This window comes from Periplaneta americana, chromosome 3, assembly GCF_040183065.1.
Source record: "Periplaneta americana isolate PAMFEO1 chromosome 3, P.americana_PAMFEO1_priV1, whole genome shotgun sequence".
Lineage (NCBI taxonomy): Eukaryota > Metazoa > Arthropoda > Insecta > Blattodea > Blattidae > Periplaneta > Periplaneta americana.
In genome coordinates, this window is record NC_091119.1 from 146721441 (window position 1) to 146740360 (window position 18920).

The window sequence follows — 18920 nt, forward strand, 5'->3', positions numbered from 1 at the left end:
TTTTGTTTTCTAACAGACACTGATAAACGCGGAGTTGGGCGATTAAACACTAATAAGTCTCTCTTATCTTCCTCGCGCCAACGAGAAAACGGTGTCTCTAATAAATTATACACTGCATCGTTTTCTGGATTCATTCGCAAAATCACTTATGAACATCACTAAATAATACACAAATAACAAAATTAACTTGTTTCTCTCACCAAGAAATGGATAAAACTGACAATGGGTTTGCATTTGTCGCCTTGTCGGGGTTCGGCGGGTTGGACAAGCGAGGGGTGTTTAGAAACCTGTTTCTTTATTCCTTGAATAGGCAAAGGAACGGCTCTTCTATCCTTGGAGGGTCAATGCTCGTTACCATGGCAACCTACAACAGGCCTGTGTACTAGAAATGTGGAAAAAGAAGCGTTTCTTCTTGAAAACCAGTACCTACTCTTACATTATATAGGGGGTGAGTGTCAGCAAGCGACGCGAAAGGGAAAGTGTGCAGCGATACACCCAGACACTTCACGAGGCTTTCGTCTTTCAGATAGCGATAGGAGATTTGTGAGCAGGTTATAACTATGATAAAATGAAAATGCATAATTATTGTGATTATAATTTTAAAATGTAGGTGAAGAGCCACTTCAGTCACTTCACCTTGCGGGCCGCGGCTGGCTTGAGCGGAGTCAATTTGTATTGGACTCATTCCCCTTTTTTACAAAACATTTAATGGCAGCACAAAGCTCGATATTTTCCATTCTTACGAATCTCTTCGACGCACTAACTTCAAAATTAATTTCGTGTTTGAACTAATGTAAAATGGCTGCTAACAATGGTGACATTTTTTACACTTTTTCAGTACAATCTATATGTCAGGCCACGAACTTTTCAAATGCATCTCGTATGAAAAAAGTCAGATGCTTGTGGACGAAACAAATATATTCATTTCCAAAAAAATACCATTACCCATATCATTCTCTTTCGACTGAAAACTTCCAGCTACATGGGGGTGGTTATTTTGACGTAGGACAACATATCCGAAAATGTAATACAATATAAGGTACGTCCTTTCCATAGTTTTTGAAAGTACAGTAGCGGCAAAAAAAAAAAAAACCGGACCGACGGAATAAACAGTCTCCAAAATGAGCCACTGCGCATGCCACGCCCTCATTCACAAGATAGCGAGTAATCTATTGAAATCGTTGTAGTTTCGACTGCTGACGTAGCCCATTTCGAAAGCCATTAGAAAATAAGCTGGTAAAATTCATGTTCTGGTAAAATATCGCTGTAATCGAAAAGTATTGGGAATAAATTTGAATAAGGAACAAAAAAAAGTTTCCTTCCCAGGCAGGATTCGAACCACGAAGTCTTAGTTACCAGTCTATCACGCTCTGGAATGATCAAGGCTCTGAAATTAGCTACAAGGGTCGGTCCGGTTTTTTTTTTTGCCACTACTGTAGCCTATATGGTCATCTATGTCGCGTTTTCGAAGAAGAAAACTGTTAAGGAGAGATTAGTGCATAGTTATACTTACAGTATTAATACATTTACCGTTATAAACAAAAAAGGTAAGAACATCAGTTTACACTAATGGCCTATCAATCATAGCTTGAAGGTCAAACATACCAAACGATAGGCTTATACATATTTTATGCTACAAATACTTCATAAACCAGTTACGTTTCCTTCGATAATTTTTATAGGTTCGATTAATCGACTAAATCGACAACTCTAATAAAAACGTGTAATTGTAGAAAAAATGGTTACGTGTGGAAAGAGAGTACGATCTTCATTTCCCTTCTCTAAGTGGAATCAGAGTTAGCTGGTTTTATATCTATAAACGCCAACGTTTATTTGACTCACAGTGGACGAATGTATGAATTATTCCCTACAAAGTTAGAGGTGGTGAAAATTATTCTAAAAATACAACGAACTCGCAGAAAATTCTGTTAATATGGTGTAAAAGCCTTCCGTGTAAACAACAAAGAGATGGAAGGAATTTAAGGGAAAGAGTAAAGCACACAGAAGTTACAGGTACTTCTTTGAGCCGTGTTTGTTCATCCGGTAACAAGTCATTCATAATAATGCTAAGAAGATTTATTCTTTACCGGCATTCCCATACCACACGCTTTAATCCATTTAGTTACACAATAAGGGACAGTGACGTCACTATATTTTATGCATGACATTTCCGGTGCAGCTTTTCGGAGACGCGGCTTTCCTCATGTGTGCATAAGAATGCCAGCAAGCCGGAGAAAGCGAGAAGGGAGTCCCATAACAATGAACTTATGCAAACAAGAAGAGAACTTTTGCCGTCGATTCGGATTTTTTTTTCTGAGAACGAAGTACCAATCTTCCCTTGGTCTCCATGGGGGCCTCTCCTCTAATCAACTCCTCATGACATATTCCGGTCTTTTGTTTAAACTCCTGACATGAATCCTCGCATGTGGGTCCCACGAGGTGTCGTCCCATCTACCTGCTCAAACGAATGCTTGTGTGAACAGTAGATACGTCCTTCTCTCTTTTTTTTTGTTTCCGGTCTCGATTACTATTTCATTTGTCACTGAATCCCATCAGTTGACTCAGATATACGTACCTGTTAATTTAAAATGTGGTCACCGTATAACATGAATTCATTCCTACATTCAATTACGCCGTTCAATTATCCATGTAACAACTTAGAGATACTAGCTTCCTTTTTCAGAAGTATTAAAGGATGTCTTGGGAATCGTCAGAAAGAATTCAGTCCAGCTAACCTGCTTCTTTTAAAAGTTTGTCCTCTTCATCATCATAATCACCATCACCATCACCATCTCTGCTTTGGACTGCCAAGGCCAACTCTGTCCTCATTTTTGCAGGGATGAAGTCGAGTACAGTCTTAGAAAACAGTTTTGTCGCACAGATACATTGTAAGTCCCAGAAAGGAGGCAGTGCGCATGATCAGACAAACAACAAAACATCATCATCATCATCATCCTTCACGAATTAGGCCTCTCTAGACCTGTTTCGGCCCCATCTAGCAGTCTTCTTAAAGGTCTTCCCGGTCGACGATGTCCTCTAGGTTTATATTGCATCATAATTTTTGGGATTCTTGAACTTTCCATTCTTCTTACATGATCTAGTCAATTGAATTTGTATCTGCTGATTTTTTCTGCTACTGACTCTACTTCTAATTGTTCTAAAATTTCTACAACAAAACAAACAAAACTAATTTATAAATCTTGATTACACAACTTTTAAAACTATATCACTTCGGAATATGTATTATATGTCTTTCTTGTGTTAAATTCTACCGTACCTGGTTAACATGCTTCGGTCTGTTGTTGACCTTCTTCAGAACTGGCTGTTGCTGGTCTTGGCGCCTTTGACTCCACATTACACTACACAAACACACCCCACAGGAATCAAAACAAAAGGCGCCAAGACCAGCAACAACCAGTTCTGAAAAAGGTCAACAACAGACCGAAACATGTTAACCAGGTACGGTAGAATTTAACACAAGAAAGACATATAATACATATTCCAAAACTAATTTTATTACCTCAACTAGTCATTCTCTTGTGAACCAGGTTGCTCGTCCTCTGATCATGTGCACTGCCTCCTTTCTGGGACTTACACAATATCTGTGCAACAATTTTTTTTTCTAAGATTGCATATCATTATTGTAGGATGTTGTAGGTCCATAATCATGTGACCAGCTTCACGTAAGATCACTCCTTAAGAGTATCATTTCATTTCCTTAGAAAGTTACAGATTACATACATACATTTCGGGGCAGAAGAAGATATCAGATGATAGACGACATTAAGATATATAATAATAATAATAATAATAATAATAATAATAATAATAATAATGATTTATTTTAGCTGGCAGAGTTAAGGCCGTAAGGCCTTCTCTTCCACTCAACCAGCAAAAAGTGTATATACATATGCATGAACTTACAAAGAATCCAACAATTTGATTTAGATGAGAGTTACATGTATACAAAAGTTATTTACAAATTAAACAACAAAATACTATGAACTATTAATTAAACACTGAAATAAACTGTGTAGCAGAATTAAACTAAAATACATAGAATGTTAATATATTTCAAATAATATTAGATAATAGAAAGAGATTATTACGAGACAATTAAAATACAGCACAATCAGGATGATGTCTAAAGAAAAAAGTAACAATGTAGTCAGTGATAGTTTAAATCAGTATGATTGGAGTGAAATGCTGATAAGGTTATCTTTTAAGCTGTTCTTAAAGGTGTTTATGGAGACAAAGAGGAAGGCAGAAAATAGGAAATATTGGAGAATGCTGGATTTGCAGTGAAATACCTAACCTTGGGTAGAACACTGAATGAATACATACATACATACATACATACATACATACATACATACATACATACATATATACATACAATACATACATTCAGCCACCGGCGTGGCTCAGTCGGTTAAGGCGCTTGCCTGCCGGTCTGAAGTTGCGTTTGAGCGTGGGTTCGATCCCCGCTTGGGCTAATTACCTGGTTGGGTTTTTTCCGAGGTTTTCCCCAACCGTAATGTGAATGCAAGGTAATCTATGGCGAATCCTCGGCCTCATCTCGCCAAATATCATCTCGCCATCACCAATCTCATCGACGCTAAATAACCTAGTAGTTGATACAGCATCGTTAAATAACCAACTAAAATAAAAAAATACATACATTTTCTTAAGTAGGTTATTTTACGACGCTTTATCAACATAGTAGGTAATTTAGCGTTTGAATGAGATGAAGGTGATAATGCCAGTGAAATGAGTCCGGGGTCCAACACCGAAAGTTACCCAGCATTTGTTCCCCGGAAAAACCTGAACCAGGTAACTTGCCCCGACCGGGAATCGAACCCGGGCCACCTGGTTTCGCGGCCAGACGCACTAACCGTTACTCCACAGGTGTGGAATACATACATACATACATACACACATACTGTACATACATACATACATACATACATACATACATACATACATACATACATACATACATACTGTACTCCAACCAGGAGAAAGTCTCAAGGGAATGAGACGCAGCGGTGTAATGCTGTGAATGAATGCTGATGTCATAAGGTCACACACGTGGGTATACGCACCTCCAGTGGCTAACTCTCAAAGTACAAACGATAACACTGATACACACATACTTATACTACTTTAGTTACAAAATTAGATCAGGTTAATTTCCTGGTCTTTCAATACCTCCATACATTTGCAGGAGAGCGCATGTTTTTTAAACTGACGTTGTAACGGTAATATTATCTATCTACTTCGCTCCAATAGATGACGCAATAGTAAGCACATTCGTTTCACGGTTAATCTCCTGGTTGGAGATCAGTACATACATACATACATACATACATACATACATACATACATACATACATACATACATACATACATACATACAGTATTCTAATATTCAGAATATATACGTGATTGAAAAGATAGGCTCGTGGAGTAGGATGGATGGATGGATGGATGGATGGACGGATGAATAGACGTGATACTGGCTGGCTAGATAATTGCACTTGGAGCTAGAAGCGGAATCTCGGCTGATGCGAATCTGCTCTCATCGCTGTAACAAATAGCCCTGCACCTTGAGCTCTCTTTCGTGCACCTCCCACTCAGCACCTCACGGGGCGCCGTCTCGCTATTTATCTCATTTGCCGCGCGCCGAGTCCCTCGAGAGCCCTCCCCCCCCACCCCCGCCACCACTTCCTCCTCCGCTTCTTATTTGTAATAAAATAACCCGGCAAATGGTCTCCGAGGAGACTAAAAAGATGGCACAGCCCGCGGCTCCCACTTTGTTTCTTTTTATTGCCGTATATACAATCTACCTTCTAGTATTCTAACAGACTGAGAGCCTCTCAATGGACTTGTTGAAAAAAGAAGACCCTGCTGGCTGAATTTTAATTGAAACCTCCTGTCAATCAGGCCTACAGTAAATAATCCCCTTACATGCAGCTAACCAGGAAATACTTCGGTAATTTCCTTGCATTGCTATTCATGTTGTCATTTTTAATTATATGATAGGTTTACGATAAAAATTTTGTTTAGTATATTAAAAGAAAAAATAATATGAAATAAAATATTGGAAATTGTAATTCAGATATACAGAGAAAATGAGATTTTAATCAACAGTAATCTCACTAGAGGTTTTGATTTATCTAGAGAAAATCAAAACTCGAGTGGGATTTAATTGACTATTACACGATTAGAAGAATGTGTACAGGGTGTTTAAAAATACGGGGCATAATTTCAGGTATGTATTTCTCACATGTAGACAATCAAAATAGTTCATTACAACATGTGTCCGGAAATGCTTTATTTCCGAGTTATGGCCTTCACAACATTGAAATTCACCGGAACGTTTTTTCTTTCCGCAGGTCGTTGCCGTCAAAGGAGACATTAAGAGGGCACTCTGACAGTTCATTCCGAGGCGAAGGTTACATTCAGTGTTGTGTAGGCGTTAGACTGTGCGACATGTATTCAAATCAAGAGCTGGCAGAGATACACTTCATGTACGGTAAGGCGGACGGCAATGCTGCGCTGGCTCGTCGTTTGTACCAGGAGAGGTACCCACAGCGACAATGTCCAGATCGGAAGACATTTGTACGTCTCCATTACCGTCTGTGCGAGTATGGAAAATTTAACTCTCCTGGTTTGGGAAGGGGACGACCAAGATCTACAACTCCAGAAGTACAGGAGGAGATTCTGGAGGCTGTGAACATGACTCCTTCTATCAGCACACGAAGGGTAGCGTTGCAAGTCAATGTTCCTCATACGACTGTCTGGAGACTGTTGAAAGAGTATCAATTGTATCCTTATCATTTGTAACGTGTACAGGCCCTGTCACCAGCAGATTACCCTGCACGAGTTAAGTTCTGTCAGTGGTTCTTGCAGCAGTTTGGTGTAAATCGAACTTTCCTGCCTTAGTATTATTTACAGATCTAGCACAGTTCACACGAGATGGCATAACAAATTTCCACAATCAGCATGTATGGGCGTATGAAAACCCACGTGCAACTGTTCCATCTCATCACCAGGTGCGGTTCTCCCTCAACATGTGGGCCGGTATCATTGGTGATCGATTAGTTGGACCCCATGTACTTGTAAACAGACTTACGGGGCAGGCGTACACAAACTTCCTGGAAAACACCATACCTCATGTTTTAGAAGACACTCCACTGATCAATCGTCAACACATTCACTTCTTGCAAGATGGCGCTCCTGCACACTTCAGTCGTACGGCTCGCCGGTACTTGGATCGAAGGTTTCCTGATCGATGGATAGGTAGAGGTGGCCCAATTGCTTGGCATCCACGCTCACCTGATCTGAACCCTCTCGATTTCTACTTGTCGGGCCATTTAAAATCATTGGTTTATTCGTCTCCGGTGTCTGATTTGGAATCCCTTCGGAATCGAATTGTGGTATGTTCTGAGGACATACGCAATACTCCTGGGGTTTGGGATCGTGTTCGCAGGTCAATGAGACATCGATGTGAGTTCTGTATTCAAGCAGGAGGTGGACATTTTGAACATCTTCTGTAATGACAATGACCTGCGGAAAGAAAAACGTTCCGGTGAATTTCAATGTTGTGAAAGCCACAACTCGGAAATGAAGCATTTCCGGACACATGTTGTAATGAACTATTTTGATTGTCTACATGTGGGAAATACATACCTGAAATTATGCCCCGTATTTTTGAAACACCCTGTATAAAGATTAGAAGTAACAAAGTACTCCAATGCAATAAAATATTAATTGACTTACGAAAATACAACTGTCTTCAAATGTATTATTGTACCATCTCAACATTACAAATATTACCCTAGATGCATGCTAGATGGCAGTAGTGTGTTATGATTAGCTATTATCTTGCAATCAGTTGTGCCAGCTATGGAATCTTCATTGAACTCTGTAGAGGATTACTAGCAATGCCTTCTCGATCTAGATCACGATGGCAATGTTACTAGTCAAGAAGGCTTTGTTGATTCAGTTTCATTTTTATTAAAACAGTTGCATTCCACTTCAATTATCTGAATCCCAGTAATCAACGTCACTTGACAGATGATTTTCAATAAATCTTAATATTAAACAATCTCTGATACGTGATTATCCATAATATCATATAGCAGAAGCTATAACATAACCTAAATAATATATACAAGTGTTAGAAAAGTTTTCATTAACGACGATGACATAAAAAATAAACATGAATAATTTTAAATGGAATAATAATTGAATGTACAATTTTCAAATTTGAATGCTTTAGTGGTTGGTGGTTCAGTTGTTATATTGGACGTATGCGTAAAAGAGGTGGAACTCGTTGATGTAGGCCTACATGGTGTATTCTTCAACTTATTCAGGATTTCCGAATGGTGCTCTTCATTTATTTGTAAATAGGATTTCATGGAAAATGCATACGTATGACCAGTGATCTTTATTAATTCTTGTTCTTGAATGCCAATGCAGATCATATTTGAAACTGCTGTGCATCGACTGGAGTGGTTTGTAATTTTTTTTTTTTTTTGACGTCCAGACCAGCACAGTTTGAAATGTTGGCAAATAAAGAAACAAATGCTAGGGACGCGATAAAATTAAACAAATGCTAGGGAAGCGATAAAATTGTGCGATAAGCAGCCATGATGGTTGAAATACGTCCATTCGTACTGTTTTATTGGTCAAAAGTAGTATGACGTAGTAAAAGTGTAATAGTCAAAATAAACAGTGAACTGTGATTTGATTCAAATATAATCAACAAAGAACTTCGACAGTGATACCCATTCTCACCCACAATGTTGAACATTTACATACGTTAAAATAGCCTATAGATAATTTGAACCAAGTGTAGAATTTTAAGAAAGGAATCAAATTTGGAGGCAACACAATAGTTAATAGGCCTATATTCTTATTTGTAGATGACTAGATGTTAACTGAAAATTCTGAAGATAATTTACACAGAAATATTTACCTTAATGTACTTAGCAATGGACTCCGGAATGGAAATTTCAATAACAAAAAGAAAAATAATGGTATTTGTTGGCACAAATTCAGTAAGAAACAAAACAAAGTACATGACAAATATTCAGAACAAGTCCAGAGCTTTAAATATCTATGTTGTAGATTATCTTACACTAATGAAGTAAATATAAACCAAAAACTCTCATAATACAAAAATGCGTTAGAGGAATTCTCAACGACATATATTATTCAAATCGATCTTTGTATAAGCTAAAAGACTTCAATATTAAGAATATGCAACACTAGCTCTATTATATAGTACTGGTATCTGGACTCTAAACGGAAAAGATAAATAAAGAAGATTATGTACAGTTTAAATGAAATTTGTTTGAAAAAAAAAAACAATATTATTCGCTTTTTGACGATGTGTTTAATGTGTGGGGGATTTGAACTCATTGCCTCTTTGCAGGATCAGATTCACCTCTTAAGCATATTTCACAGTACATTATAATCGAAAAATCATGTTATGTTCCCTTTAAAATTTTCTAATTCGTCCGTTCATTTGAACGCATGAAATTGTGTCTGCCTTCCATTTAGACAAACAAAAGCGTTTAAATTGGCGTTGCAATTCATGGTTAAATGTCACCGAAACAATTCTGTGCATATCGTTCTGTCTTATTATTTCTTTCGTGAGTGACAGTACTAGGTCAACTGGAAAATTTCACAAATGCTGGTATTACACGTGACCTAAATAAAGGAGAAAGCAATGGTGAATTTATTGCTTGTAGGCCTAATAGGTGAAGATTGAACTATTTTTCCATTGATGTCAAGGAGAAAGGAAAATCACAACGTTTGGAAGATTGGATCTATCTTTGTATTCAGTCAATCATACTTAACTGTTTTTAACCATCTCAATGAATGGGAATACAATTTCACACCAATTTTTCTTCACCTGAAGATTAAGATTGAGCCAATTTTCAAATTTCCCTTTTAATTTTTCAAATTGTTGTAACAAGAAACCACAAATTCACTGTGAGCATAGAGTGTAACTTGACTATTTCTTTGTTTCAGGAGTGCGACAAGAGCAGGATATTTACGTCAGGCTAATCGACTCCGTCACAAAACAAGTAAGAGTGACATCATTTCACATTTTATTATGTATTTAAATATGAAACGAAATGAGACACTTTTCAGCCGCTTTTCAGCTTGCTCCTTACATCAATTTAACATTTACAGCACTGCGTATTTTCAACGTTTACGCTTACCTATTCTCAACGTGACACAATAGAAAGATCATTATGTACCGTGTGGAATTGTCAATGTAGATTCAATATTGAAGATTTAGAAAATGAAAGTGATTATTTGAAATGCTGCACCTCGCAAGTCAGTAGAAACAAAGAATATATACGACGGAAGTGAGGGTCTTAAGATCCATTTTAGGATATACAAGTTCCAAGGTCCAACCGAATCCGCAATGAGGATATTCCATAAAGATTAGGCGTATGCAGCATACTGGAATGTATTAATAGTTATCAAATAAATTAGTCGACCACGTTGAAAGGATAGGCAACGAAATATTTTCCTAACTAATTTACGAAAATGGAGCTACGGGAAAATGAGATAGAGATCATCTGCGAAAATGGTAGTAGGACGGACCAAGTCTCAGTTATTAATCTAATAGAAACTCCTTTGATATACTCCTAATATGTTTCAAAAGAATTGGGCATTTTATATTAGAATAACCTAATGATCGGAACTACGATAGAATCAGTAAGGAATTCAATTAGAACATTGGAGTAATTATTTCCATTATAAGGTTGAATAGGGTGAAATTCAAACACGACATTTCATCAATCATAATTAACCATCATTCAGCTTTATGGATTTGGTTCTTCGGTCCGTTTCGTTCTTCTGTAAGGTTTATGAACTAACATCACATGTAATCTGTGCCAGTCAATGAAGCAAGTCCTATAATACTAATAAATTAAATATATTTTTAGTAGCAGATATTATAATATTCTAAGTTATTTATTAATTTATTTTTTATTCGTGTAATATTTCTAATAAATATTATTAGAGGCTTTGATTTTTCCTACATAGGCCCACAGTAATTTTACTCGAAAATAAAATGTATTATAAATTTATCGGTAAAATCAAAATTCCTATTAGCATGATCCATAATTATATTGTATCAGGGATACATCGGCATGCAGAATACTCTCCGATTAAAAAATGCGTCATCATCATTTCAATATGGTGCACCTCGATGTAGTGTTGTGATTGGCGTATAGATGGCATCAGTCTGAGGATGCGTAGTTACTTGGAGGGGGGGAGGAAAGTGTCTTCTAGCCTAGATCATATATGTAACAGATAACTCATCGCTATGTTAAAATTGGCAGCACTTTGAAGAGAACAACCGCCAGGATCGCCACCCGTCCACCTTAAACGAACAGAGATGGTAGAACAGTCGCTAATGCAATTCAAATGGGAATTATGACGTGACTCCTTATGTAACAACTAGATGCCAGCGTAGTAAACCTGACAAAAGTTGTTAACCTCAAAGCCTATAAGGCCGACCTATCTGGGTATATATGACCTAGGCTCCTAGGTAGACTTCACCGGATCTTGAGCCTTCATGGTTGAATCAACAGATCGCACCACATAGATGATTCACAATATTTACTAGACAGCAGACGCCAATAACCATTACCACATAAAGGAGTGGTAAAGTGCAATAAGTCTCGGGCTGCGGTGCTAGCCTTCTGGCTCCTTCTCTGTATAGAAAAACCTTATGTATCCTTGTCAGTTTTTAGTGCATTATTCAATAAACGATTAAAATATTCCAGCTCTATGTACAATTTTAAATAAATTGAAGTTAGTTTTGTGGTAAGATATCGATAAAAAAAATAATAAAAGCAATACACTGACGATGAAGACGGTTTTATCTATGGTCTCTTTCCAACTCTAAAGTCATCTAAACTCTTTCAAATGGCCTGTTTCTACAGAACTTGAGGAAATGGGAACGAGACTGAGACTGCAAGAGGAGGTGGGGGGAGAGCTGACTATTAAAATATATAGTCTTTAATTGCCACTTCTAAATACACCGCTCGAATTACTTGTAAAATCATCTCAACTGTATGCACTCTTATCTGCAATAGAGGGCACACGCCGTTTCCCTTCAAGAGTGAACTATGTGTAGGCTACACGCATTTCAGTAAGAAACATAGAGCCAGTTTATTGCAACTGTAAAGTAGAATTTGTAGTATTGTAATGCAATGAAATATTAGCTGTTAATTGTTTCATGCTTAATGTGGTAATTTATAATCTTTAGTCTTATGCTATAGCTCAAAAGAACAATTTTTAATTACAAATCCAGAGGACTCGGATTCGATTTCCAGTAGCCTAGAGAAGTGAATTTTTATTATAATTTCACAGGAACTGGTTGTAGGTATTCCCTATTCTCGTGTTTATTCTACGTTTTCTCAAACAATGTAACAGCACAATCTAGTATATATATATATATATATATATATAGTCATGAAGCTTGAGTTTATGAGGGTACTAGGAACAATAGACTGTGCAGGTACTATTTCGCATTGTCTGTAATGAGGCGATAGTAGCGATCCTAGTGGTTAGCAACTATCTAAGGATGCATATTTACTACGTATTGAGCTTCGTGACTTCGTGGTAACAGTGCCATGTTAAACATGTTAGGTGTGAATTCTGCTACTTGGGAATGTTGAGTTTATATCGAGATTTGAAACATTCTGCAATAGCTTGCTTTAATATGGAAATTACTTTTAAAAAGCCAGAAAACGCTTTTAGGTTTCAGGCAGTTACACGAGTATTTTATTTGGAACCGATTAATAGATTGAGCTTATTTCATCATCATCATCATCATCATCATCATCATCATCACCATAATCATCATCACCACAATCTTCATCACCTTCATCTTCATCATCATCATTATCATCATCACCACCACCATCTTCATCATCATCATCATCATCCTTTCAAGGTGTAGGCTGTCAAGTCTCTTCCGGGTTCACATTTTCTTGCCATCTTTTCCTACGTTGCCTTCTGTCTCATCGGCTGAAAGGCGATAATTTAGTTCTTGTTTTAGGATCCGGGTTTCTTCCATTCTCTCCATGTGGTTTATACAGTTATCAATATATCGGGTTAGTTTATATGTAATATCCTCTACATTAATATAATTTATTATTTCGGTAGGCTATTTGGAATTTGATCCAACAATCTACAGCCTTTTACAATTCTTAGAAAACGCAATTCGGCCGCTCATATTTTCCGTAGGTCTCATTTATTTACGACCCATGATTCACCTCCTTAATGTAATGTTGGTGTAGCCAACACATTGTAAAATTTAAGTTGTGCGTTCTTCCTAGTTTGACCTCTTAGGTTTATACTTAATATTTCACATCATGATTGGTATTTGTTTAATTTTACTTCTGTAACTTTCTCTGTACATAACTATATTTGAATTTGAAAATAGTTGGAAGTTGAAACATGCTACAAAATTTCGTTTTCGATTGTGAGTAATTTATTTTTTTTGTATGTGTATGTGCTATCGGGTAGATGGAAGAGAAGGCCCTATGGCCTTAACCCTGTCAGATTAAATAAATAAATGGACAAACAAACAAACCAAATAAATAAATAAGTAAATAAGTAAACAAATAAATGAGTAATTGAGAAGAAAATAAATTAAATAAATAAATAAATAAATAAATAAATAAATAAATAAATAAATAAATAAATAAATAAATAAATATTTATCACTGAATATCATTTTTGTGAGGCATTTTAAGTTTATAATAATATAATTTACAGATGTTATTCAAATGAAATAATGCACGTTGTAGTTTATACTCTTCATCAAAAATTAAAATTATAACATCGACATATAAAAGTGAGTGAAAACAAAATCCTCATCGTAATTTAATACCGTTATCAATCTGATCATTCCATTTTCGTACCATATCTAAATAAATATTGAAACGCGTAGGGGATAAACCAAAGCCCTGTTTAATGCCTCTGGTTTTTTTTTTATTTGTATGGTGTTTTCATTTCTAGTTTTAATGGTATAGTTCGTGTTCGTATATAGACTTTTTATTATATTATTTAGGTGTCTGGGATAACCTCTCAATTTCATAATTTGCAGAAATACATATATATTCACCCGATCAAATGCCTTCTCCAAATCGAAAATCCTATATTACGTTTACTCCATGTTCAAAATGATTTCTGGTTTCTAAATTAACGCTTATGTAACGCATTGCAATGTGAGTTTCTTTCATAGTTTAGATATGTATTATTTAGATATTCTGAAAATATTTTATTTAAACTCTCCGAACAGAAAATTGTACGAAATGGAAATATAAAATTCGGAAATTTATCCTTTGAAGAGGTGGAAAATTTCAAATATCTTGGAGCAACAGCAATAAATATAAATGACACTCGGAAGGAAATTAACACAGAATAAATAAGGGAAATGCTTGCTATTATTCGGTTCAGAATCTTTTGTCATGCTCTCAAAAAAACTGAAAGGATTTAGCCACACCGTACACGAGCATGGCTCTTACGGTAGTGGCTAGAAACATTTTTGTTTTATAATTTTAATTTGTACTCGCTAGCTAGCTAGCTAGTTAAATAAAATAATAAAATAAAATAAATAGAGCTTGATAAAATAGTCATTTTTACCTGTTGTTCTATATGGTTGTGAAACTTGGATCCTCACTTTGAGAGAGGAACAGAGTTCAAGGTTGTTTGAGAATAACATGCTTAGGAAAATATTTATGGCTAAGAGGGATGAAGTAACAGGAGAATGGAGAAAATTACATAATGCAGAACTACACCATTTTATTTTTCACCTAACAGGAACATTAAATCCAGACGTTTGAGAAGGGCAGTGCATGTAGCACGTATAAGCGAATAATTAAAAAATTTACAGTATGCTCCATGATGATATGATTCATTTTTAATAGGCTTATATTGAAAGAATATTAAATAACAACAGTTTAAAACTTAATTATGCTCGAGCTAAACAAAAAAATTACGACTGACATTCTGCCAATCTTACGTTTTAGAAGTTTCGCCATCTATCTAGTGACAAATAGAGAAAACCATTTGTTTAACTAATCTATAGATGAGCTTCAAGCGACATGCAATTGTGATGAACGTTGACCACATACTAACCCGGTGTGATGTTACATCAGAAATGTTGTGTCTGTTGATTTGTCTTTCTTTTTCTTCTGCCTCTTTATTTGTAATTTCTAATCATGATGGTCTTCCTATTTCTTAGATTTATATAACTATGATTTTATTTTTCATTTAAATTTTTTAATTTCCCAGGACTGTGTTTATATCCTACCACATTTCGATATGACACTAGACATGCAGACAGTTGATTTTCCGTGACGTAGGTCAGTACAACTCAGGGTCTTCGTCTTTGCTATATATTAAAAATGATATTTTAAGCATCAACTTCTATCTCTTATAAGTTTATTATTCATTGATATCAGTGGCGATTCCTCCATGAAGGATATGAGGATGATCCTACAGTTTAATTTTGTGCCTCTGAGGATAGAAAACATTTTAATTACAGATTTTATTTTTAATGCGTCTCGAGGTAATAATTTTCTTCAAATTTCCACTTTCTGTCGTGAGTTATCGCCACTGCACATCTCAGACCTTAGGAATACTTTCCGAGGAACCATCCAAATATCTTACAGCAAACGGTTTTTTCTAGCAGTGAAGTTACGGACAGGGTTCAGTGCGGAGGGCAGGGTATGGCGTTTGAGGATATGACCGTATATCCTAATACTACGACCCTTCTTTCTGGGTGGTGATATGGAAACCCTGTCAGAGACTACAATACGAATTTTCAAGTACCCTTGTAGTCTCCTTAAATGTAGTTCATTAGTCATTATAAAAGAACAGAATAAACGAAATAATAAATCATTTAAAGTGATATAATGTAAAAAATAAAATCAATAAAAACCAAAATTACATAAAAATAAATAAAATAAACTGTAATAAAACACAAGAATTAACAGGACTTTCAGATGACAGGACTGCCGAAAGAATATTTTTTAAGTTGTATTTGATCATTTAGAAGAATTTAACTGTAGCAATAAATTATTTGCGTATGCTCTATTATTATTATTATTATTATTATTATTATTATTATTATTATTATCATCATCATTATCTTTATTATTTCCTGTCTTGGACATCAGTCGTCAATCTCATATCTTACAAACAAAAAAATATCACGAGTCGCCACTGATTGACATGTTCAATAGTCTACCATGAGAGAAGGTAAACATCTACCTTTCAGGAGTATAAGAGATAAGAAGATGAGCTCCCTTGCCTCTTTGACCTCGTCACTATAAGGAGATTATGCAACTAGCGCCACGTTTCAGTCCCCTTTTGTCTCTGGGAAATATTCAGTACTCAAATTATTTATTTATTTATTTATTTATTTATTTATTTATTTATTTATTTATTTATTTATTTATTTATTTATTTATTTATTCTGACAGGATTAAGGCCATAAGGCCTTCTCTTCTATCCTACTAGATAGCACATATAAATAAAAAAAGAAATACGGACGCTGATGATAATAATACAAATTAATACGAATTAATTACGAATAGATGAAAACCCACCTTCACCTCGACTTGAACTCGGACTCTTCCACTTCATAATCAATCGCATTATTGACAGTATAAACTCGACTGCATGTTTAAGGGTATAAAATAAGAAAACTGCAATTTTGCCAAATTGCACTTTGAGGAATAAGGCTGACAGTGCACTGATGACACTTTTGCTCCACACTGATTTCGTCTTGCATACACACCTTAGTACTGCGCTGCAAGAAACTCTCTTCTTACACAAGGGTTTGGAGGAGCAGTCATTTCTCCACCCCTTCTTGCCTTATTCCTTGCGTTTATGTTCAATTCTGTGAGGGGAATTTAATTTTTACTCTCTTTCCACTCCCCTCCCATTCTCTCTCGACATTCGAGCTTCGTGATGGACTAAAATTAGATTCAGAACTTAAACGCGTTAAGCTTTTCTTCTTTAAGTCTCTCCCAAGATGGGGAACATTTCTCTCTTTAAAATTCTACTACCGACTTTATCTCAATAATGTCATCAAATCTCATTAGATTTTTTTCTTCGTGTATTGAAAAGATTTTAATAACCCACCAGAGGTTACAAAGTATTTTAACAGAGAACTTGTGAAGGTAGTAGTTCTTCTAAAAAAAGTAATATAAAATTATCAACTTTTCGAATTAAGACTCTTTAGTGAGAGGGAATTCGCTGATTCTATAGAGTTTTCCTGTGATTTAAACATAACTGGAGCGAGGTAAATTTATTTTCGTCCTAGCTTGTATGTTCCCCGCACAGTAAATACTTTTATTTCCCTCGGAATAGAAAAGGGAGAAGCTGCAGTAAATGATGCATAAAGTGAGGAATGTTTAACAAGATATTCAGGAGCAGGATTAATAAGAAAATATTATGTTCATTCTAGCATATTTAATATATAAACATTTTATAGCGAATAATATTAGTGTCGTAAGGACCCAACTGTTTTCTATGTATAAAATCTGGTATAAAGTAGCTTAAGCGAACCATTTATAGCTTAACCCAACATAATCTAACCTAAGGTACTTAAACTGATCTAACAAACCAAACATAATCAAACGTAACCTAAATTAACATAGGCCTAGCCTAACCTAATTATAATAAAATAAAAAGTGAGGAATATTTAATACATAGGCTATAGACTATTTAGGAGAGGGATTACTTAGCAAAGACGTTTTATGGTTTTCCAAGAAAACTTCCACCTTGTTGTCAACTCATCTTCCTAGCATATGAAATACATGCTTTTCTGGGATTCGTCCCCCTCATTCCTTTTAAAATAGTCATGTCTACACTGTGTGCAAGTTAGAGCGTAACTATCTTCTTATCTTTTTAAAATCTGGTAATTCGATTACAATGGGTCCAGTCTTTTGTTTCGACCGCTGTATTTGTGCAGTTGCAGTTTCTGTATTGAGTTTGTATATGAAGGTTGTGTGTTTAGTTTGATAAAGAAAAAAATCAGTTTTCTGTGGTTTGTGAAAAGTGCAAACTCCTGTATGTCATATGAGAATTTGAGAGGTAAACTCGGTGAAACGTTTGGATTTACATTGAACGATCATGGAGAAGTGCTTTCGTGTTTAGTGATGCAGGAAACATTGTTACTAAACGTAGAGCGGCACTTAATTCGGAGCATGTGAATGCACTCACATGTTTAAAGTCATGGATAAAGCAGTATTAACTAGGTGAGTCTTCATACTTTTTGTTATTTATGTTTGTCTCAAAAATTCCCAGAGAAATTGACACAAATTATAAGCCTCATAATAAATATGTTAGTAAGTAATTAAAGTAGTTGTTTTGTAATATAACGATACAATATATACAGATATACAACATTAATTACTTATGCTTATGACCGAACACAAGTTCAATTTAACAATAATTTACAGTATATTAAAACACTTTTTCAACTCGATCAAAACTCGATTAATCTATCGATTAATCGATTAAATTCAAATAGTTAATCGATTAAATATTTTGAGCGATCAACAGCACTAATTTTAATATTTTCCTCCCATCTGCGTCTCGGCCTCCCCAAAGGTCTTTCCCCCTCCGGCCTCTCAACTAACACTGTATATGCTTTTGTGCGAGATCGTGCGTATTTACTTTTTTTCCGCACAGAACCAATACGCGGTAAGTGTGAAATACCACATTCAGTATTCCCAACGTAACACACATAACAATTTCCCTCTTCTTACCGCTTAAGCGCGACATTCATTTTACTGCTTTAGGCTTTTAACATATTATTTTTAGAGACGTTTAACATGGTAATAATTATAAATTGG

General features: G+C 35.7%; 1 protein-coding gene across 3 annotated transcripts in view; it reads left to right on the forward strand.

The window, feature by feature from the left end:
• Positions 1 to 18920, forward strand: part of kn (EBF transcription factor knot) — an 872483-nt gene that overhangs the window by 154851 nt on the left and 698712 nt on the right. For all 3 annotated transcript variants that reach the window (XM_069821751.1, XM_069821752.1, XM_069821753.1), the window contains exon 4: positions 10048 to 10103. In XM_069821751.1, the coding sequence (XP_069677852.1) occupies positions 10048 to 10103 (56 nt within the window). The remainder of the gene's footprint in view (positions 1 to 10047; positions 10104 to 18920) is intronic.